The sequence below is a fragment of the Manis pentadactyla genome, chromosome 9 (genome assembly GCF_030020395.1).
Source record: "Manis pentadactyla isolate mManPen7 chromosome 9, mManPen7.hap1, whole genome shotgun sequence".
Lineage (NCBI taxonomy): Eukaryota > Metazoa > Chordata > Mammalia > Pholidota > Manidae > Manis > Manis pentadactyla.
This window is the reverse complement of record NC_080027.1, coordinates 116,453,060-116,476,891: the sequence shown is the minus strand read 5'-3', so window position 1 is coordinate 116,476,891 and position 23,832 is coordinate 116,453,060. Positions and strand designations below refer to the sequence as shown.

Sequence of the window (23,832 nt, the reverse complement as noted above, 5' to 3'; positions counted from 1 at the left end):
AGTCAGACAGACTTACACACAAAAATTACTGCCCTCATTGCCACATCAGACTGCCCTCTGAAAGGCTGCTCTGAGCCCTTATACCTCCACTTTCCTCCCTCCACCGAAGTGCTCACTAGCAGCTACCTTTATTCTCCCTACCTCTGCTTCCTCTATGACCAAAAACAAACCTGTTGCAGGCGATGACCAGACACCTACGAAGAATGTCCCTACAAGTCTTGCATCATTCACTACATGGGTAACTCCCGGTACCCACAGTATTACTCCTCCAACCCATTCTCTTCAATACTAACAAACCCCTTCCTTACCTGGCTTTAGCCCATTGCAGGCCCTATAATAATCATTCTTCTCGCCTGTCTCTTCTTACCTTGTATAGTAAAGTTTATCAGATCCCAAGTCGGTAAAATCTCTAATCAAACTTTCAACCAGCTTTTACTCAGGAACTACCAGCTTTTAGCCACAGAAGATCCCTCACCCTCGTGTAACCTCCTCACCACACGCTGAGATGGACCCCTCTCTCCGCTGGAAACTGTTCCTAGTAACAATGGCCGCAGACGCCTGGCTTCTGGCACCCGTATCCTCTTGGAACCATTAAAATCAACAAGTCCTCGACCTATGGTTACAGGGAACCTTCATTGATTTCCAACCTGAAGAAGTCCACATCTACTCGTCCTTACTGTGGCGAGTCCTATGAACCCTTTCCCCCCAATCCTCAAGCCCTCACTCCCTCCTCCGCCCCCGTTCAGCAGGAAGCAGTCAGAGAGAAAGCAACGTCCACAACCCCATAGAGGAGAAAGGGGGGAATGAAGGGCCCCCACCCATAAGATGGCGAACCTCCTGCTTCTCTTCCGGGTCCTTGGTTCCCGCCGGCGCCACCTGAAGCCCAATCACCCCTCGCCCCCCTCCCAATCCCAGCACCTGGCCAATAGCCACCAGCACCGTAGAAGTGACACCTCAGTCAGCTCATGCCCCTTCCTATATAACACAACACCTTTCCCTAATAAAGCGGAATTCTCCGGTGAGTTGCTGCTGTGTGTCGCTCCTTTCCTTTCAAATAGTTTAATGTATAACAGTGGGTATATCTGCAAACAGCCTGTGAATTTTTGTGGTAACCGAAATTCTTAAAGTTTTGTAAGTTACATGACATATTTTGTGCTCAGTGCGAAATTGTGCCGTATGGTACATTTCCAGAAATGATAAAATGCGTTCATAAATGTATCAGTCTGAGGAATGCTGGTGTTACAGTTTACAATGGCCTGTTTTTCAGTGTTCATTGAAGGTTAAGGTACTCAATGGTTTTAAGTTCTAATTAAAACTACTTAATATAATAAGAAAAACATTTCTGTATGCTAAAGAATGTGTGTTTTAGTAAGAGGAGGTATAATAAAAGTGCATTGTATTGAGAGTAAATGAAGGTAACTTTGTTCTTAAGTACAGTTGTTTACTGAGTACTTAAGACAATAATGTATCTTACTATTAAAAGGACTGTAAGCTAAGTGTTGTTATCAACTGTGTAACCTTTTGCCTTTAAACCTTTTTATTATCATTCTGGTTAAATAATAAGTATTATTTAATAATAACCTATATTTCTATTTAGGCAAGTGACTTAAAAACTTTATTTTGACAACTTCACAACACCAAATTCAAAAGCTGTAGTTAACTATATATTTTCCAGAGGGCCCCTGGAACATGTCAGAGGAATTTTTTCTCATCAGTAGGGAAAATATTTGGCTAATTCGGCTTATTTATCTGATATATAATTACCTGGAGAGCACTGTCAAAGGAATAATGCTAAACTTTATTAAATGTTTTATTTTACTGAAATATCCAAATGTCCTTGCATCAGCTGTCTTACAGTAAGTTCTCCTCAGATCTTTAACCTTTGTAAAGTATAAGTCTTTTGTCATTTATAGTTTATTATTCCTAAACTGATAAAGAACTAGATGCCAGCAGCGGTGCTTACGGGGGAGAGGTTATGTCTGTAAGATAAATTCTAGCCGGAATAAGCAGGCAAAGAGAGGCAACAAAGGGCCAGGTACTTTATTTAAATTTATTTAAATACCCCCGGGTGATGTTCTCCCACCCAGGCCGGAGAAGTCACACCCAGTTAGGGAGGTGGGCGCTTATAAGGGATTAGGAGGGGGAGGAGTGGGCAAACTATCCTAAGGGGCGTTGAGAGGTATGATTGGCTAAAGGTGACGTAATAGTCAACTAGAAACTTTTTTCCTTCCAAGAGGGAGGAGGCTGACATCCAGGTCTTGGCACATCAGGATGGAATTCAGGAAGAGCTGTCCCCTTTCCATATACAGCACGGACTTTGGGGTCTGGTCTGTTCTCCCCCTATGGCATATATCTGTTCTGTTTGCATGTCCTTGTTTTTCCTTTCTCCAGCCTAACAATGTCTGCTACAGGTCCTCGCTGGCTCCCCAGACAGCTGGTCAATCAGACTGTGGTCAACTCCCAAAATGAGAATGAAAGCCAGCCCAGAAGTCTGCCTCCCTAGGCACCAACATCACCTATTACTTCAATTAAAGAAAGAAGGGGAGAGCTCCCAGCTATGCCTGTTTTGCCCTGAGGTTCTTCCAATCTTCACCTTTCTTCCTATCTTCTGGTGCTGTAACTTTCTCCTTCATTTTCAACCAAACTTTTCCTAAAACCTCACTACCCTGTTGCTTCCAAAAAAGTATCTCACATTATAAAAAATAGCCTGAGTTACTCAAAATATATTACCTGAGGTAGGGCCCTGCCAGCAGGCAAGGGATCCCTAAAGCAGGTTAGACAGGGACTGTGGGTGTAGTCAGAGTAGTGTGAGGGTCTCCGGAAAAAGCAAGGCAGGATATTTACAGTCAGAGCAATGCAACTACATGCAAGGAAACCCCCTACCAAAACTCTGTGTTTAACATTAAGCTCCAGTCATTCTTCACTGGGATCAGTTGATATTCCTCAGATAAAGGAAAGTAGCCCATGTTTTTATTATGCTAATCATTTGTAATCATGTGTAAGATTCACTTTAGCATGCTAAAAGGGACTTTATGTGTCATCAAGGACAAACATCCTAAGACCACTTTTAACAGGCCCACACCCCTAAGCCCTTTATCAGTTCTCCAAAATCCTCAACTGCCTTAAAATTCCCTGGACAACTGCACACCTCTCTTGTCCCCTCCTGGCGTGAGCCAGGAGCTCTGTCTTCTTACTTTATCTCTAAATAAAAGCCTCTGCCTTGCTCTCCTAAAAAAAAAAAACAAAAAAAAAAAACGAAGGTATTTCGTTTATATAGAAATATAATAGATATAATAGGTATATAGAAATATAATAGATATAATAGATATAATAGAAATATTATATCTTTCCTTAAATATCCCATTTTCAATATAGCCCTTCCCTTAAGTTCCCGTAGTGAAAGATTTCTTTGATTTCCCATAGTGAAAGAGAAAAGTGGGATTATGTCACAGCCTGGTTCTCAATCTGAGTGGAGCATGGGCAGTGACGCAGCCATAGGAGGTGGAGACTTCTCTTGGAGATGGTGAAAATTCAGGCCTCTGCAAAGTCGGGAGGGTGAGGATCTGTGCCTCACCTCTGTTGGCCCCCAAGTTCTCTCCTGATGGCCCCTCTGCGACTGTGCCTGTCTTAGGTTGTTCCTCCCATGAGGAATCTTACCCGTCTGTGAAGGCACAGAGTAATTTTAAGTAATCCTCTGGTTTATCTGCTTTAGTTTCATGTTGGCCCATTACAGTGTCCCTGACGTCTCGACCTTATACCTACGTATGTTTTCCCAGGAGTCTTACAGGATAGACGATCTTCGGAGTTTCCCCGCTCTGAGTTTCAGTGTCCCTGTTCGGGTACCACTTGTCGGTCCTTCCCTGCTTCTGACCCGCAGATAAGGGGGATGAGATATCAAAGATCTGAAAGGACCAGTCAGGGGACTCAAGGCTTAATAGCGCAAGAGTGGTGCTGAGAGGGCACCCTTTGTATTTATTGATCAAAGAATCGTACACAACAATGACCTAAGGGGTGACTTAATACATATTGTATAACTAACCATAACTTGCTGTTCAACAGCCCCTGGTCTCACGGAGCACAACGCTCTCAAAAACCTTTGGGACAACTTAAAAGCAGTCACATAATGGAAAGGAGATTCTACTTAAGATAACTTTTTTTGGCACATACATCAAGAGTTACAGAAAACCCAGTTAAAAGTTAAATCATAAATCATAGTTCATTATTGCATTCCAGGCCCACACACCTCCTTCACCCTAGTCACCCTTGAAAACTGCCAATTCCTCTGACCCACAACTCCTTCCCATGCCCCAGAACCACTCCTTTGAATGGTTCCTCTTCCCCCAAACACGGGTCTCTCCCTGAAGCTGCCACTGGGAATTGTGATGATTGCTCCCACCTGTCCTGTTCCTTCTACCATCTCTGCCCCTGCCTGGAGGACCCAGGCGGCCATGGTGCATGCTGCATGCGAAGTGTTGCGCTGCGGTTCCTCCCGCCGTGAGCTAGTCCTTAAAATTCTCCAGAGTCTCCTCTGCTCATCTGCAGAGCGGACAGATGTGAGGAGCAGAAGGGGGCACACAAGGGACATTTATAAACAGCGAAGTGCTAAGCCAGTGTTTTTATTGCATTTCCTTCTCCCAGGCTAGTGTTTACACCTGCACTTGCTTGCATGAAATGTGATGTGACCTTTTTGTAATTTCCCCACTGGAGTTCAGGGGAAAGCTGGTCACAGTAAACCTTGACTTCTGTCTCCCAGCGGCTCCCAGCCTTCTGTGAAGCTCTGAGTTAATGATTCTAAGGATGTTTTCCTCACAGGGCCAGTTCATATCTAATCTTGGCATGTTCTGTTTTTTCTTAAGAATAACTTGACTCACTCCAAGAATGCCTCATCCTGAGGTCAGGAACCTTGTTTTTCCCAAGGAAATGGTGTGTGTGGGTCTCAGGCTCTCTTCCTACTTCATCATTGCCACCCCCCATGCCCACCAATCCCTCTGCCAACAGAAGAGACCTCTCCCCACCCGCCAAGATGAGGTCTGTCCAAGTGAGCAAACAGCGGTTAGCTGTGACCTACCAAATAATCTCACCCAAGTAGAATAAAGATCCTAAAATTTTGGTATGGAGAAGTCACCTGAGCCTGGCTTTCAGAAGTTTAATTAGTGTCTGGGGCAGGGGTAGAACAGGTTGCATACTGAGGCCACTCTAGCCAGGGGAGGTCCCTAGAATTCCAGGTGGGACGGCTGTTGATGGCTGCAGTGTAGGTCTGTCGGTCCCCTCCCTGTGTCTAAGCCGTAGACAAGGGAGGAGACGCGATGAGATATCAAAGACCTGAAAGGGCCAGCCAGGGGACTGGAGGCGTAACAGCTCAAGAGCAATGCCAAGAGGGCACTTCTCCTATTTACTGAATAAATGAACTTACAATGAACTCAAACATCATTATCCGGCCTTGAGTCTAGCCCAAGGACGCGACGCTTCACAAGGATACCAAAACTGTGTGAAGATGGCTCTGAGCCATGAGAACTGCTTTGGTTCTCCTCACTCAGTCCTTGATTACACATCTACAGAGTGTGCGGGGGAAAAAAATGAAGTCATGTGTGCTTATGCATTTGATTTCTACCTTACTTGAATTATGTATTAACCCCACCAATCCCACAACTGTTCCATTGCTTACGCTTTGTCTCCAGTGTCTATGAACTCTTCTGTCAGTGGGATTACATTTCCTGTGGCTTGTTTTGGGAAGTTTATGCTAATCCCACTCTATTCCTATCCTACTGTATTATCAATTTTGTTGATGGAAATTTGGGCTGTTCCCAGTGTTTTGCTATTTTTACTCTAAGCATTCTCATAGCTGTTTCTCGGAACACGTGTTTCTCCAGGGTGTATACCTGGGATCTCGGGAACTGCTAAGTCAGCATGAGAGTCCTCCCAGTTCCGGCTCCCAGGAGACACTGCTGCCCCTCCCCATCGGTGCCCAAGGGGGTGGAGGCCTGTTCTCGCTTTACTTTTGGGCCTTCAAGGGAAGAAATGTATTTAAAAATAGGGAGATGGTGTGTGGAGGGTCATAGTCTGACTCTCAGTCAAGGCCTTGAGGAACAAAGCCCGAAAGGGGTTGAGGCGAGTTGGAGCCGTCCTGTAGGCTCTCCTGAGTATGGGTGTGAGGGGGAGGCTGCCCTGGGTGGCACTGGGGTCTCAGGCTGCAGCCCGGATGACCTCAGGGGATCCACTGTGAGGTCACTGCTACTGACCTAGAAATTCAGACAGAAGGCAGCATGCCACATTCTCAGTGTATTTCTCATTTATTTTTTTATTTAAAATGCAGGGGTACGTCCTGAGCCCTGGTCTCCTCCCAAGCCCTGGTCCCTCTTGTGGCTTCTGGCCCAGGGTCTGCTCCCAGCCGCCTCCTGTCTGTGGCTGTCCTCTTTGTGATGGTCTCCCAGCAGGTCCTGTCCACTGTGTCCACCTCTCTGTGGCTTGGTGCGGCCGCTCACTCTGGCTTTGATGTTGTGCCACAGCGAGCTAATCCTGCTACGTATCTCAGGCCAGGAACCTGCGCTTTTTGTCCCACCCGGTTTGTGAGAGGCTCTGGACTCCTCAGCGGTGGGGGTGTGGGCAGGGCTGACCTCCTTGCAGGTGGTGTCATGCCTGCTGCACGTGGAGCTGCGGTGGCCTTCCTCCTCCTCTCTGGGGGCTCTCTGGCTGCCTGAGGTGCTGTCCCCTGGTTGGTGGGGTATCTTGTCCCCACCTGCCCTCTGGCGGCTGTCAGCTACCATGCCGGCCAGAGAGCGCTCTCCTTCCTGTGCTCCTTTCTCCCCTTGGGGGCCTCAGTGCTGGCCAGAGACAGGCGAGGCTTCCTGACAGCCTGCTCCCTCCCCAAGGTCAGAGTGGAAGTTGGACACGTGTTGGCAGCACCGGAAATAGCCGGGTTGGTTTTGCTTCCTCCAGGACACTCGGTGGCTGCCCCTGGTAGGGCTGTGTTCAACTGTTCTGAGGCAGACTTGGTGACTGTCATGCTAAAAGCACCTGCCGTGGTGCCTGCTGCCACCCCTTCTCCTCCACGAGTCACAGCCCTTGCTACCGGCTCCTCTGCTATCACCTCCTGTCTTTTTGCCCTTGCTGCTGACTCTCGGGCACACCATGTAGGTTTAGTGTCCGGGCGGCTACTTTGGGCATGGCAGTGGGTTTGTGGAATTCCTGTCAGGTCCTCTTTCCCCCGGCAGAAGCTGCAGAGACAGCCGCAGTCACCTCTAGGGCATGGATGCTCCTAATGCTGACCTCCCCCTGATCTTCCGTTCCTGGGAAATGTGCTGCTTCTGGGCTCCTCCTGTCCTCTTCCTCAAACACCGACATGAACAGGTCCCCGGCTGGAACGGCATGGGTACTGCTGTAAGCTTCCACCAGGGGTCTCAGGAGGTCAATTGCCTCTTCCCAATAGCCAAAGAGGTCTTCCTGCTTGTCTGGAGGGGCACGCAGCTGCAGGTAGGAACCTGCAGTAGGAACGGCCCGTAGCAAGCTTCAGGCGCAGCTGTTGTTTGTCACGGTTGTGAACAGAGATCTTTACCAACTTCAAGGGGAAGAGCCCAGTGAGCTCTAAGGTCTTTGTAGCTTTGTGCCCTTTTCCCTCCGTGGCCTGGCCAAACCCTGTGTGCTTTTCGTGGCCAGGGACAAGTTGCACCAGCAGCATGATGTGTGGTATTGGGTCGAAAGGGTTGGTGTTTGCAATGCCCACAGTCATGATAGAGGTGAAGTTGTGCACGTCAATCAGCTCTCCCTGCTTGGTGATCTGGTAAAGACCTCAGGGAATACACTGTGAGGTCACAGAAGGCAGCATGCCACATTCTCAATCTGTCATTTCCTTATTTCAAATACAGGGGAAAGCATGGGTGTGAGGTGTGGGCTGCCCTGGCTGTCACTGGGGTCTCAGTGCTTGGTGATCTGGTAAAGACCTCAAGGAATCCACTGTGAGGTCACAGAGGGCAGCATGTCACATTCTCAATGTCATTTCCTTATTTCAAATACAGGGGAAAGCATGGGTGTGAGGTGTGGGCTGCCCTGGCTGTCACTGGGGTCTCAGGCTGCAGCCCGGATGACCTCACGGACTGGAGGCAACTGGGAGCAGACCCTTTCTACTAACCTAGAAATTCAGACAGAAGGTAGCATGCCACATTCTCAGTGTATTTCACTATTTATTTTTTATTTAAAACGCAGGGGTATGTCCTGAGCCCTGGTCCCCTCTCTAGCCCTGGTCCTTCTTGTGGCTTCTGGCCCAGGGTCTGCTCCCAGCCACCTCCAGTCCCTGGCTGTCCTCTTTATGATGGTCTCCCAGCAGGTCCTATCCACTGTGTCCACCTCTCTGTGGCTGGGTGCGGCCACTCACTCTGGCTTTGATGTTGTGCCACAGCGAGCTGACCCTGCTGCGTATCTTAGGTTGCAGCTGTTGCTGCAGTTGCCCCATGGCAGTGTTGAAAATGCCCACCCTGGGGCTCCTCTGGGCCATGTAACACGGAAACAGAGACTCGCTCTTCATGACTCCGTTACCACAGGAAGCAGCGCTGGCAAGGAAGGCAGGTCCCTGGGTCTTCCCTTCCCTGACACAAGAGGGACCAGCGGTGCTCCTGGGCACGGGTGGCTCCCTGGCAGGTCTCTCAGCAGCACCCCACCCTGCAGTACCCACCTCCCCCAGCCTCAGAGCCTCCTGGAGGCAGAGGTGGGGGCGGGGGTCAGGTGATGGCCGTGGGAATGCTAGCAGGTGCTGGATGCCTGCCGGAATCTCTTCAGTGTGTACAGATGTACTGTGCGCTCGCGCTCTGCTGTACCTCACCTCTGCGTCTGATAAATCTCAGATGCTGTGAGCTACAGTCCAGCTGAGAGAAGTAACTCCTCGCCTAACCCCCCTGCGCAGCCCTATTTATACTCTGCTGCCCTTTATGACCTGTCACTGTCACAAACCCCTTTGTTCCCACCCCTCAGCCAGGCCCTCAGGGTGGGGCTGCCATCCTCCCCTGCAAACATCCCACTGCCCTGCAGAGGACAGGCCCATCCTGCCATGTCCTGAGGTGGGTACCAAGGTAGAAATGTCAGCCCGTGGGGAGCCATTAGGATAGAGATGGAAAATAGTCAGCATTTTCGTTCTTAGCACAAAGTAAAAGTTTCAAATCCAGAATCCCTGTCCTGGATCAAAACCCTTTAAAGCTCTCTCTCTGAGCAGTGCCAAGCCAGACCTCAGGGAAAGGCAAGGGGACAAGGCTGAGAGCAGGAGAGAGGAGGGAGCGCGGGCTCTCCATGCCCTGTGTGACGTCACAGCCCAGCAGGAGGCAGCCCGGTGGAAAACCATTGTCAGCCTGGAGTCTGGCAGGGGGCCGTCCAGGTTTATTCCCTCAGAGCCCCCAGCCTTCCCTTTCCAAGGAATGTTAAAGAGGTGAGCTAAACAATTTGATGGTAAATACATATTCACCCTTTTTTTTTTTAATTAAAGTATCAAGTTTTATTAAAAGAGAATAAAAGACATGCTGCGCTTGTGAAAAGGAGTTGACAAGGCCAATGCAAGGATAATGTTTTAAGCAGGAATGAATATCAAAGGGTTAAGGGAGGTCTTGGGGAAACTGTGATGAGGGCTTCTAATATTGTTGCGAAAATTGTTCCGTATGGCTTGACTGAAGGTAAAAAGAAAAAGTTTAAAAAGGTAAAAAGTTTTATTAAAATAATTCATTATTTCAAAAAAAAAAAATTAAAGTATCAAAACATAAACTTGGCTACAGAAAACAAAACTTAATGCATTTGTTAAAGGAACATACACTTCCATTGACATACACAGCACCTTTCTCAGATCAGTTTTTCTTGCCAAAGTCACCACCCCCTTCCTTCCTCTCCAATCCTTTATCGTCCATGGCAGCTTAAATATTTCCTTGAGTTTTGTAAGGGCTGAGTGTGGCACCTATACCCACAACCAGAGGGTAAATGTAAGGATTTATTTCTCCAGCACTGAGAAAAGGAAACATCTCCAGAAAGAAGTGGTGAATGGTACTTCTGCTGATGACTCTTTACTGATCAGGAACTACCCCTGATGTGCAATTAAAAGAAACAAAATTAGGAAGACTGTGTTATGGGGGATCGTTTAAAGGAACCATACATGAGTTCAAAGGACTGGGCACCACTCCTGTGCGTGAATCTTAACATTTAATCAAGCCAGTGTCCCTCTGAAGGACACCGGTAGCAGAGTAACCAATTTTTATTCTAGCCTACATATTCTAATGTTGCGTATGTGCACAGGGCAAAGAGCAAGGGAATCTGGTTGTTGCTGACATAAGGAACTGTGTTGTGGAGAGAACAGAAAATTGGGTGGAATACCTTTCTCTGAATCATCATACCTATCCAGTCTAAAATTACTCCCTCATTCCTCCCGACCATCCCCATTTTTTCCTGACATTTAAAATACATATTTACAATGAGACACACATTTGAAACTTACAATGAATATAATTCCAGTGAACACTTGAAGAAGAGTTCTGTGGCAGAATGTAAGGTGTCCGTGGCTCAAGTCGAAAAACAGGTGTATGTTTTAGGCATTTGTACGTTGAGACACTGATAGTTTTATTTAGCAATTCAGATTTTCCATCAAAATTTGACCTTAACTCCAAGCAGTTGGTCTAAAGGATATACTGGGTGCTTGTTCCAGGGTTTGTCAGTGAGAAAGGAAGTATCAGATGCCAGAGACTGAGGACTAGGATTGAAAGTCAATTCTCCCACCTAGTGGCACCCCAAAGGACAAAGACACCTGCAGAGTATTTAAAGCTAAACAATCCCCTCCCCCCACCCACACAAAAGTAAACTCAAAATGGATCAAAGACCTGAATGTAAGTCATGAAACCATAAAATTTTTAGAAAACAACATAGGCAAACATCTCCTGAATATAAGCAACTTCTTCCTGAATGCATCTCCTCGAGCAAGGGAAACAAAAGCATTTTGAACTCACAGGACTACATTAAACTAAAAAATTTCTGTACAGCAAAGCACACCATCAACAGAACAAAAAGGCTACAGTATGGGAGAATATATTTGTAAATGACATATCCAACAAGGGGTTAACATCCAAAATATATAAAGAACTTACAGGCCTCAACACCCAAAAAGCAAATAACCCAATTAACAAATGGGCAGAGGAGCTGAACAGACACTTCTCCAAAGAAGCAATTCACATGGCCAACAGACACATGAAAAGATGCTCCACATCACTTAATCATCAGGGAAATGCAAATTAAAACCACAATGAGATATCACCTTACACCAGTTAGGATGGCCAGCATTGAAAAGACTAAGAACAACAAATGCTGGCGAGGATGCGGAGAAAGGGGGGACCCTCTTACACTGCCAGTGGGAATGTAAGCTAGTTGAACCATTGTGGAAAGCAATATGGAGGTTCCTCAAAAAACTAAAAATGGAAATACCATTTGACCCAGGTATCCCACTCCTTGGAATTTACCCAAAGAATACAACTTCTCAGATTCGAAAAGACCTATGCACCCCTACATTTATTGCAGCACTTTTTACAATAGCCAAGGTATGGAAGCAACCTAAGTGTCCACCAGTAGATGAATGGATAAAGAAGATGTGGTACATATACACAATGGAGTACTATTCGGCCATAAGAAAGAAACAAATCCTACCATTTGCAGCAACATGGATGGAGCTGCAGGACATTATGCTTAGTGAAATAAGCCAGGCGGAGAAAGACAAGTGCCAAATGATTTCCCTCATTTGTGGAGTATAACAACGAAGCAAAACTGAAGGAACAAAATGGCAGCAGACTGAGAGACTCCAAGAAGGAACTAGTGGTTACCAAAGGGGAGGGGTGGAGGAGGGCAGGTGGGGAGGGAGGGAGAAGGGGACTGAGGAGTATTATGTTTAGTATGCAAGGTATGTTGGATCACGGGGAGGACAGTGTAGCACAGAGAAGGCATATAGTGGATCTGTGGCACCCTGCTGCACTGATGGACAGTGACTGCATTGGGATGTGGGTGGGTGAATCTAGTAACCACATTGTTTTTTCATGTGAAACCTTCGTAAGAGTGTATATATCAATAATACCTTAATAAAAAATTAAATAAAATTTTTGGAAGCTACTTCCCAAGAGAAATTTAAAAATAGAGTGGCCTCCATTTGGGGGTTGGGAGGGATATGCCTGGAAGTCATTCAAAGGAAGGAGCATAGTCAGGCTTTCCATGTTGTTTCTAAAATACCCAGCAAAAGTGAGAGGAAGAGAAAGCATCTGGCCCGTAAGCCTCTTCCCCTTCTGTCTTGGCTTTTCCTCCTCCTGGTTCAGCTCTATGCCTGCCAAAGCCACCTACAGTATATACACGGACAGCAGAGAACCCAGGGCATTATTACATCTTTAGAGATGGGCATTTATATCCCACTTCAGTGAAAACACTCGGCTATCTCCTCTCCCCCTGCATCTACTACATTGGCCTTCTTCTGCTTGTCCCTCATTGGGTATGGCTGATCAAGTAAATAGAATGTTCTGGAACCTGGCCAGTGGCAGGGGGAGGTATAGGCAGTCTGGATGTTCATATAAAGGAGATCTGAGAGAAGAGCTCTCAGATAGGTCGGCTTAGGCACAAAGCCTTAGGCACTTCAGTTCCAGGAGGGAGAAAGGACAGAAGAGAGGAAGGTGGCTCCAGAAGCAACAGCCCGTTCTGCTGACCCTAAACTGAGGTGTGCTAAATAACTCCAAAAGCTGGAAAGTAACTCCTTAAAGATTTCAAGAGAAGACAAGACATTTCCAAGATCTTTCCAAGAGTCTACTAAGTTTCGTCAGAATGTTTTATAGCAATATAAGTGCTTGGTGCTACCATGTAAGTAGTTTTCTTCAGAGAACAGCTTTTCCTGGCTATTGAGGTAATTCTCCAGCAAACCCTTAACACAGGCCATGAAAAGACCTTAAGACAAACTCCCCCAAGAATTAGGGACCACTCCCCACTTCCCTGAGATCACCCAAACTGAACCCTCCGCCTCCCACATGATAGACAGCAGTGGATCATGTTCCCCTAACTAGAGGGAAGGCTTGCTGAGGGCCATCTTCCAAGTAGTTCATATTTGGGGTGCCCCAGGGGAAGGGAAAGTACTCATTTGTATACTGTGAAGGACTGACACACTGTGAACCAAGCATGTTGTGCAAATTATGTCCTTTCAGCAGTCCCACTGGGTATGTGTCATTCTCATTGCAGATGAGGAAATTAAGGCTAAGAAAGTTAAGGCCATTTGCCCAACATCACATAGCTGATGAATAGTTATGGTAGAACTTTCTACTGCTCATTAGTATCCATTTTCTCCTTTTCTTTCTGGCTACATGTTAAACTACATTTCCCAGCCCTCTTATTGTTATAGGCTGGTGATGTGACTGAGTTCTGGCCACTGGGAATGTTACACTTGTATGACATCTCTCAGGAAGCTGAGTTTCCTGGAAAACATGCATGGAGCAAATCTACCACCTTCACCCCCAAATCTTTCTTAGAAATCCTTCCTCTCTGCAGCTAGGAATGAATAGATTGGAGGCTGAGTATTAATTAAGCAATCACCACATACTGGTTTTGGGGTGCCCTGGTTACTCTCTGGTTTCTAGTCGGGGCCACCTGATAACATCTACTCTTAGAGAAGGAGGAGGACACACTCGAAGGAGAAACATAAGTTGAGCCCAATGGGGAAGGAGGGCTGAGGGGCTGGACCCCCTGATCTCTTGCTCAGCTGGCAGGGAGGGGCTGGCACAGCAGCTACCCTCTGAAGCCCTTGCCTTACGTTTCCCTTTTGGGACTTTGAGAGGGAAATCTAAACCGTGTGTCTCTGATTCACTTACTCATCAAACTGGTGTTTGGCAAGAGTTCATGGACGTCTCGGAAAGAGCATTTATTTGTTTTGTGTCCTTTTATCATGCTTTTCCTTTGAACTAGGAAGGCTGTTTTTGCCAAAACTAAAATTTAAAACCTCATTTAAGGTTGAATGAGAGCATTAGAAGAAATGAAGATCTTTATCCTGTTTCCCTTTTTTTAACAGTGCGAGACACAACAAGTAATATCTAACAGGTAATCTTGCAAATCGCGTCCTATTGTTATCTCCATCCATAATAAGGAAAACTAAACCCAGAAAAGTTAAGGAAATTGCCAAATTCCACCTAATAAGTGGTAGCTTTTATATACCTGCATAGTGCCAAGGTCCCACAGAACTATGAGGGTGAGGGTGAGAGGGTGGTTCACATTGTTTTAATTTCCTTTAAAATCAGGAGAAAACATGACTTTTTAGGTCTGAGAATGTTTTAATGTATACCATTAGTATATTTGTCTCTCTGCCAATGCAGCCATGTTTTAATTATTTCAGAAGCAGGCACTCTGTTAGCTACCAGGCAGAATGAGAACGTAACCAGAACAGTTACTGGGAGAGCTGCCCTCGGGTGGGTGAGGCAGGCCCCGCATTGCCCCTCCCTAGGGGAGCCAAGTCCACAGCCTAATATGGCGCAGCCTCTGTTGGACAAAGTGCAACAAGGTGGGGACTAGGTTGATGACAAGAAGGTTTGTGAAAAAGCCAGGTTTTGAGGAGCGAGGGTCAAACCAGTAAGGAGAGAGATGAGCAAGTTGGACGCATTTTGAGGAACAGGGAATTCGCTGGGACTGGGGACAGCAAGGCAGCTGATTCAGAGGTTGTGTTGATCATTGGTTAAAACTCAGGTCCAAACTGCTTTGGAGGTTTTTTTTGTAAACATTTCTCATCAAGGACCCATATTTAACTATTAAATTCCATCAGTAGTACTCAAGCCCTAATTGTTACTTAAACTCACAAATGCTTATCTTACATATTAGGAGGGTAAACAGGACTTTTGGTTTGTGTTCATAGTTCTTTCCTGTTAGATGTTAACTGATACCCATTCTCTGGCAGTTAGTGCCACCAAAGATTAGCAAATTATCCATGACAGAATCTGGACCAGAGTACCACCTTTCAAATAAGCCCACCCACCATCTCAGAGACCTGGGTGTCATCGTCCCTAGGCTACAAGCATCCTCCAGAGCACACGTCAGCGAGCCACAAGCCCACCTTTCCCCTGACCCATCCCCTCAAAGAGCCACCAAAGCCCTGGCCATAAAAAGCCTCTTGACCTGTTAGGGACCCTCTTTCCTTTGTTCTGCTGGCCAGGAAAGGGGGGGCCCTCTCACGTTCAGCAGTAAACCTGCCTGGACTGCTGAGTTCGCATCCCCTCTCTTCTTCCATCTCTCCCCTTCTCTATCCCTTTCATATATGGCGCCGAAACCCCGGAGCGGGAAGCCGAGAGCAGGGGCTCTTCTGCAGCCTAGGAAGCAGCTCATCCCGGGCTAATGCCCAGGTCCTGAGAGCCTCCTGTGTCTCGCCCCGTTTCCCTTCCCTCCCTCACCCGACACCCCCTCGCGAACTCCAGTCCAGGGACCATCCTGCCAGACCTCAATCTACACATCCACCTCCCGCTGTTAATCCACCGCCGTTCCCAGGAGGGTCACCTTTTGGCCTCTCATCGGCTTCGTCTTGGCGCCAGGAGAGTTGGTCTGGGTCCCCTTTCCTTCATCCTTTCCCTTCCTCTGTTCTCCGGTTCTTCCTCTCTGTCCCCTCTGAGGACACCAGAGGGGACCTCCTGCACTCGGACTGGGGGGACGCTTTCTTTCGGGGTGCAGGAAATCTGGATCCAGGAGCCTCCGGCTGGGAAAGTGATCGCGGGGAGACGTCCCTGCGGGGTGCTTCCCAAACCCCGGCCCCCCTTTCTCACCCTCCCACAACGGGCAATTCTCCCTCAAAGACATCGGGAGACACCCCCTCAGCTGTCTCCAACATAATCTTTCCCAGTTGGATTAAAAGGAGATACTAAACCACAAAAATCGGTCTTCTACTGCACTTCCACGTGGCCTCAATATGAACTCAACGATCGGCCATGCTAGCCAGCTGAGGGCACTTCTGATTTCCAAATTCTCTGAAATCCAGTAACTTTCTCCAGAGAACTGGCAAATGGTCAGAGGTTCCCTATATCCAAGCCTTCTTCACCCTCCGCGAGCGACCCTCCCTTTGTCCTTCCCTCTCCTCTCTTCAAATCCTCTTTGAACAAAACCCCCTAAATCCCCTCCCACTGAACAAAAATCCCGAACCCCGACCCTGACAACATCGCGCCTGTACCCCGCTTCCCTCCTCTGTTGAGGAGCTCGCCCCGGCTGACGACCCTCTGCCTTCGGATCCTCCTCCTGCCTAACCGCCTCAGCAAAATCCAAATCCTCCCCAACGGCCGCTCCCCCCCCACCCCCCGCCTTCCGTTACCCGCCAGCGCCTCCTCTGACCCGCCCCCAACGGCCGCTCCCTTATATAATCACAATGAAGTTTTCTAATTTAGGAGAATTAACAGTAATTCTTTCGGTTTTAGGTTTCCGAAGTGAAAAACTCACGATGAATTTTATACTATGAAAAAGCACTGTATTTATTAGATTAGCAATGTTCTGTAGCCTCAACCAGCTTTTAAGTGAAATTTAGTATGTTCTGAAATACAGGGTACTGACCTACCATCCAACTACATCTCAGTGCAAGAATGCCTAAGACAAGAAGACAAATAATGCTTCTATAACATCTTACTATGCTGATGGACAGTGACTGTAATGGGGTATGTGGGGGGGACTTGATAATAGGGTAAGTCTAGTAACCATAATGATGTTCAAGTAATTGTATATTAACAATATCAAAATAAATAATAATAATAAAAAGAATGCCTAAGACAGCTCTTGGAAATACATAGTATTAAGATTTCAGTCATTGTGCATGACTTTAATGAAAAGCATAGTGTTGTGTACAAATATACAAATCTCAAATTATAACATTCAAATACAGAATGCACTAAAGTAGCTTTGCAAGTGTTCTTCACTGAGACTTTCTGATATATTTAGACATTTATAATTATTAAGACATAATGAGCAAGTAATTATCCAACCTTATGATCAGTAAATTCCTCTGCAAATGAATGAAGGTATACAGTCATCAAAAGGGGAAACAGTTGCCCCTGCCTACATTGTATTAGTGTGAGTAAGGGACACAATAAGAGCTGTAAGAAACTGTAGTTAAATGTTAAGGACAAGCAATATAACTTTCTGAGACTTCTACCACTGATTGCTATATCCTTGATATGTAAACATCCTTAAATGTAAAACAGTTCAGTATGACTGCATCTATTTGGGTAAAGCACATGTCAAGACTGAAAATAAATAATTTTGCTTATAAGTAATAACATTATAATATTAAGGCTCTAAGTTGGATGTGCAATATAACATACTGTTTTAAGAATAAAAGCGTCGGAGCAAACACCCAGGGTTTAACTCCTGGCTCAGTGATTTATTGGGGCAATCTGCTTAGCCTCTCTGTGCCTGTTGCCTCATCTGTGAAATAGAGAAATAGCAGTACCTATCTCATTGGGTCACTATAAGGATCAAACGAGGGACTGTAATATACATAAAGCTGTTAAATGGCGCCTGCCCCATACTAAATTCTCAGTGTTACCTGGTATTATTTTCCAAAACTGATGGACTGCTAACTCTCAGAACTAAAAAACTAAACCAACTGTTAAAGCAGACACGTACAATGGCACATAGTAGGCACCTAATAAATGGTAGTTACTCTGAATGTTATGGTTGCTTAATAAATTCATTGAAGATTTATCTAAAAGACTACTGACGATTCCTCCTATAACAGACTAAAACACATATGGATGTTGAGAGCAAATACCCAACTACACATTTGTCCATTTTATATTTAGCATGTTGTTTTTACCTTCATGGCTTCACTGATCTCCTCGGCTATTGTTTCTCCTCTGCATTTTCCATATGACAGGCTGCAAAGAAACCACCAAACAGTATTTTAGTTTTTCTTCTTCGGCCTAATATCAAGTCATAAAACAAGTTGATGCCATCTGGACAAAAATATGTTAAGACTTTCTGACTTCGTTCAGTCATTCTTAGACTACTTTATAATCCACTCAAGTGTCCTATTAAATTTATATAGTGAAAAAAAAAGATAATGTGAAAATAATACAACAGATAACACTAATAGTTATGACAGACGAGAGTTGTATTATGAGTAGCCTCACCACTGTGTGTCCCTAAAAGCCTTATATTTGTTCCACATATTATCCACCATCATCTTTAACATCTTCAAGCACTATCGTCACATTTAAAAATGAACATAGACAAATATTTTGTATTGGTATTAATCTAAATTTTATTAAAGAAAACATACTTGAACCTAGAGTATACACTCACACTGCATGACGGTTGCCTAGATGGGTTTCTGGAAACGAAAAGCAAGCAAGCAATCTGGAATAGTCAGTATTATTCATTTTTTTTCCCTTATTTGCTCAGGCTTTCCTTACTCCTACTACATTTTATCTTCTTCCAATCTTCCTTAAAAATGTTCATGGCTACTTCACAACAGAACTGCATAGTCAGTGATACAGAGGGATACAAATCCTAGTGATTTTTAACTAAAACTCCAAGTGAAACTGGAGATAAGAAAAGTCATTCCATTATGAAATCACCTAAAAATTAGATTTTAAAAGGGTAGGTCTCACTGGAAATTTCTTAACATCTCAGCAAGTACAAAACTCTGTTAGGAAAGCCCCGGCTTTATTGGCTTGGAGAGACTGGCAAATAAGCCAAGCAAAGAATTTCTTTCATAACTGCTGTTTTTCTTGTCTGCCTTTCTTTAGGTCAAGAGTGAGAACACATTTAGAAAAAAATGAATAATAAGAGCAACTGAGCAAGACAGTGTACTCAAGGAGATAGGCAGAGGCACACTGATGGCCTCAGGGAAAGGGTTCTTAGCCCTTTTTGTGACCAGAGATTTCTTTGGCAATTTGGTGATGTCTTTGGACCCCTTCTCAGAATAGTTTTAAATGTATCAGTTTTTTAAATTGAGGTAAAATTAACATACAGTGAAATGCAACTCTAAGTTTAGCATTCATTCACCTTTGACAAATGCATAGTAAGACACAGACATTAACATCACCCTAGAAAGCTCTTAGACCCTTTCTCAGCCAGCCTCTGCGAGAAGCGACCCCTCGCCTGATTTCTACCATTACATACCAGTTTTGCTCACTCTAAAACTTAAGAAAAATGTTTTAGAAGTAAAATTTTAAATATAATTATTCTTAGAAGTTATAGGTAACATATGCTTTTTAATTAATGACTTAAATAATAAAAACAAGTAGCAGGTCTAATTATTACCCTCATATGAAAATAATAAGTATAAACAATATTGAGGTATCCGCAACAAATGAAATTCAAAATGTGTGGCCTCTAGTAACAAAAAATTTATAGGTTCTAATGCTGCCACCATCACCTGCATCCAAAAGGGAATGAACTGCTAAATTTCAGTTTGAAGTTAGTAAAAATAAAAATATAATTTTTTTCCTATTCAGGTTCATAGTCCCTTCACAGTCTCTTAAGGACGCTTGCCTTAGGATAATGCACTAATTTAATTTCATTTGTTTGAAGATTTGGGGAGATCTCCCAAGAGTACTCAATCACTAAATTTTCTCCTGTATGGCCAATGAATGATCCATCCTTTGGTACTCTTGGGGCACTATGGCCTCCAGTTAGGCCCTCACTAATTCTCTCTCCCTCAAACCTGCACATTTGTGTGGGAATTGTCATCTATTTTTCAAACATTTATTATGCATTTTTCATGGACTAGGCCCAGGACTAGGTACTCAAAGTAAGGAAAGATGGTCTCTACTCATCAAGGAACTTTAAGTTTAGGAGAGAGAGATGCATAAAAACACACAATACTTTCTCAAAATCAGTTCAAATGTTTAATGGGCAGTCTTACTAACCTTTCCAATTTTTGCCACACATTCCACCCCCTCCCTGAACTGCCCATCCCCCTGCTACAGGCTCCCACTGTGTCCTGAGCAGTTCTAGCAGAAGAGCTGGAAGACCTCACTGCACTGATTTGTTTAAATAGCATTTCTCAACCCTATCAGACCCAACCGTCCCCTTTAGTAAATATTTCATAAAGCTCCCTCTGCTATTCTAAAATGAAATTCACAGGTAACACACTTCCACGCACAAGTAGAAATACAAGGTAATGGATATGCGTCATAAGAGAATATTATGTTTAATATGCTCACACCCAACCGTACAGTAAGACATAATGAAGTTCTCAGATACTTGCACCTATTTATGCTGAGTAGATTTGGATTTCAGAAAATTTATTTTAGAAGCATTCTATGTAAAAAACAAAAGATCAGAGCTATATGTGAACTAGAAAAACTAGTATTATGTAAGAAATAACTAGATTTACTTGAATAAGGGAAGAATGAGGAAATAACTTTAACAGAGTACAAATAACATACCAAGACAAAGTACAGGCTATTGAAATTGTGAAAATTAAGTAGTACAGTATTTCTATAAATGAAATGGCCTTATGAAAAGTGTCATGTTAAAATACTTCCCTACATTAACATGGGAATGTGTAAGATTAAAGCTAATGGGAAACATATCTCATACACTGAAATTGCATAATTCAGACTACATTCAGTACGCGTACATTCACTTAAGACTTCAGAGACCATATTTTCAAAAGTGATGGGGCGTAGAGGACACATCAGGCAAAAATAAGAATGTCAGAAACTATAGAGGAATTGTGTGGCTGGCCTTTGTATAGATTCCGAGCAATAATAAAGACAATCCAAAAATATAAAATTTTAATATTAAAATTTCAATATTCACATTTCTTATTGTACAAAAATGTAATTTTTAATATTTAGCATGGCAGTAACAGGAAATATTTTTAAATTATTTCTATTAATAGAAAGATAAAATTCCTATATTTTGTGCATTTCTATTAATTCATTAACATTTGTTTATAGTCCAACTCTGCAAACTTCTATTACATTTTTCTCATCAGTTTTGTTGCTTTTTAAGAACTATATATTATACCAAAATCTTTTTCACCTAAAAATGCTAGAAATGCTCTAAATATTTCAGTCTTCTGAAAAAAGAGAGTATGAAAACTGTAACTTATCTAAAACATTTCAAAATTAGACTGATAAAACGCAGCCCTGGTTGCAAATATATGTTTACTTTGTCTTTTTTTAATTCACCTTACCTTTCCTGCACATGCTAACAGACAGAAAGTATATTTGAAGAACCAGGATGACCTACCTCAGAAAAACGGTTACCTCTGATGATAGCAGAAAGAACGCTAACCAGAAAGGACTATAAGGAAACTTTTCTGGGTACTAGAAATGTTATACAGCATCACTAAAAGTTAAGAAGCAGGATAAATATGTGTTGTTACATTCTCAAACAACATACTCAGTATCGTTTTTCTTTAACCTCAAATTACCCTCTCAGGTAAAATGCTGCTAAATTGAGAGCAATGGCTCTGATTGTTAATATATAAAAAATACAATAAATACTATTTTCCTTATGTTTTCAGATTTTTTGCACACTTTGGATTATATTTATTATGCACATGGAAACATAATGGGCACATTATTTGAAAATACAGCTAGCATACTGGTTAAGTTTATCCCATGTTTCCCAGGTAGGTAGACAGCACACCTACATCAAGGTGACAGGAACATGTATTTATTTATATGACTATAAATTCATCAGCTCTGCACTGTATGTTATACCTCAATATATTCACACATACACACAATAATGAACAAAATCTTTTTAAACCCTTAATCTAGAAAGTTATCTTACTTTTATGTGTGGAGTAAGCCAATCATATTCTTCACTTTATTGCATGATTTGCAAAATAATCTATCATACAAAGAATCTATCATACAAAGAATCTGTTTTAGTTTTTTTATACACACGTGCTACCTGAAAAAACATTTTTGTCCATAAACCCACACTGGTGGACGATAGCTGTTTTCCAGCTGTTGCGGAAGCAATGACAATGTAAAAAGTGCCAAGAGTAGTAAGGGTTTGTATTAAAACAATTATGACATTTTCACACACGGATGTCTCCTGGAATAGTCTAAAGTCGTGCTGGACATACAGGACACTGAGTATTGCCGGCCCCTGACTACACGGTGCCGGCTGTAGCCTACCCTCCCGTTACCGCGGCAGCCCACAGCAAGCCTCCTCCCACTTTTTCAAAAGGACCGCTAGGGGGCAGTACTGCCTCCAGTAAGAACCCTGGAGTTACGAATCTTTCACAACTTCCTTGGAACAAGAGCCTCATTCTCATAATCTTGGACTCCCAAGTGTAGAGTAAGCCTTCGCTACCTATGACGTAAGAGGGCTACGACAGAGCACGCTGAGGAGGCACAAAGGGGGGTGAGGTCAACCCAGCAAGACAACTGAAAGGAGAGTAAAGGCTTCGCAGGTGTTATGTGGCCCATGCCTTGAACAGGATTTGGTGCTGGACAATGCAGTGAGTGGGAAAGGGTGCTGGGTGGTGGAGGATGTGCTGCAGCAAAACAGAGAAATAAGTCAAGAAAGAAGAAAACACAGGAATCAGGAAATACGATCCAAAACAGAAAAGTAGTAAAGCAAATTCCTGGGATGACGAGGAAGAGAACAGACAGGCTGACCGCTCTGCAGCAGGCCTATGGGCGCAGCCAGGCCAGATCAGAACAGACGGACAGAAGGTCCCCAGAGGAGTATCTCCGGGACAAAGGAAACGTTTTAAAATGGATTTGATGGATAACCTGAAGGGTTTACCATACTTGTAAGGAATTTTACAGTTCCACTGAAGTGTTTGGGAAAGAAAGAACTAGTGATAGACACAATAGCAAACAAAGTGAACAGAAAAATAAAGCAATTATCATTCCAAAAGGGGGTGGAAAACTGTTCAAGAGAGAAAACACAGTAATGATGACCTGACTCATATTGAAGAAAATGTATACAGTTATCACAGTGAAAGTACTGAATACTACTGATTTTTCGACAAAATGAGAGAATAAAAGTAAAGCTGATGAGTGTGGATTATTCTTTTGAGAAACTTGGCTACAAAAAGAAAAAATTCAACAAGAGGAAGACATAGCAAGAAAGCTCTCCTTACGTGATCCTCTCGGACAGCCCATTCCTATAGGTGAGCTGACTGCATACCCTGCCAACCAACGTTACGTAATACCTTTAGCAACCCTATGAGGCAAGCAGGATTCACCAGCCTCCTCTCATAGGTAAGGAAACAGAAGCTGTGAGAGCTGAGAAATGTGTCCAAAATTGAACAGAATGAGAACCCTCATCTCCCAGAACCCAAAGCACATGTCTATAATTTTTCCTGTAACCTTCCAAAGTCATTTTGCAAGGAACTGTACTATACTCATAAAAATGTAAGTTAACAAATGCTCAAAAATTAGGTCTCACATGAAGAAAATATCTTGAAATAAAAGAATATTATGCCTGGTAAAGAATTAAAAATAGAAAAACTGTAGAGATCCCTCTGTCTTAACTAATTTTTAGGTGAATTAAATTCCTTTCATTGAAAATTAAAGAGCATTAGTAAATTTAGGAATAAAGCCAAGTACACAAAGATGAAAAACACACAAAGGATAGGAAAACAAACAACTTAAAATGGTCACTAAATGCAGCAAAAAGGCATTTTCCCACATAATACCTGCTTAGGAAATTCAAATACATAAACTTTTCACTGTCTCATTCAAGGTTATTTTAAATTAATTTTTCACTTCTTGTAACTAGTAAGAACATACATACAGGTACTCCTGAAATACAGGCATCTGAGTTCAGAAAATCTCACATGCAGAGGTCAGGGTTGGCTGAAGAAAATCTCCCATGCAGATCCATGATGTGCAGGAGACAGGACGGGCTTCCTCCAAA

The 23,832-nt window shown here is 43.7% G+C and overlaps 1 protein-coding gene across 4 annotated transcripts in view; it reads right to left on the bottom strand.

Annotated features, from left to right (window-relative positions):
- The window catches only part of NSL1 (NSL1 component of MIS12 kinetochore complex), an 88,927-nt gene that overhangs the window by 34,486 nt on the left and 30,609 nt on the right, over nt 1–23,832 (bottom strand). The window contains exons 3-4 of one of the 4 annotated variants that reach the window (XM_057507987.1): nt 17,804–17,864; nt 9,458–9,644 (exon numbers count right to left, since the gene is read on the bottom strand). The exons of 2 other annotated variants lie outside the window; for them this stretch is intronic. In XM_057507987.1, coding sequence (XP_057363970.1) covers nt 17,830–17,864 — 35 coding nt within the window. In that variant the 3' untranslated portion in view covers nt 9,458–9,644; nt 17,804–17,829. Of the gene's footprint in view, nt 1–9,457; nt 9,645–16,425; nt 17,865–23,832 lie in introns of those variants that run through there. One more of the 4 variants, XM_057507986.1, reaches the window with a different exon arrangement.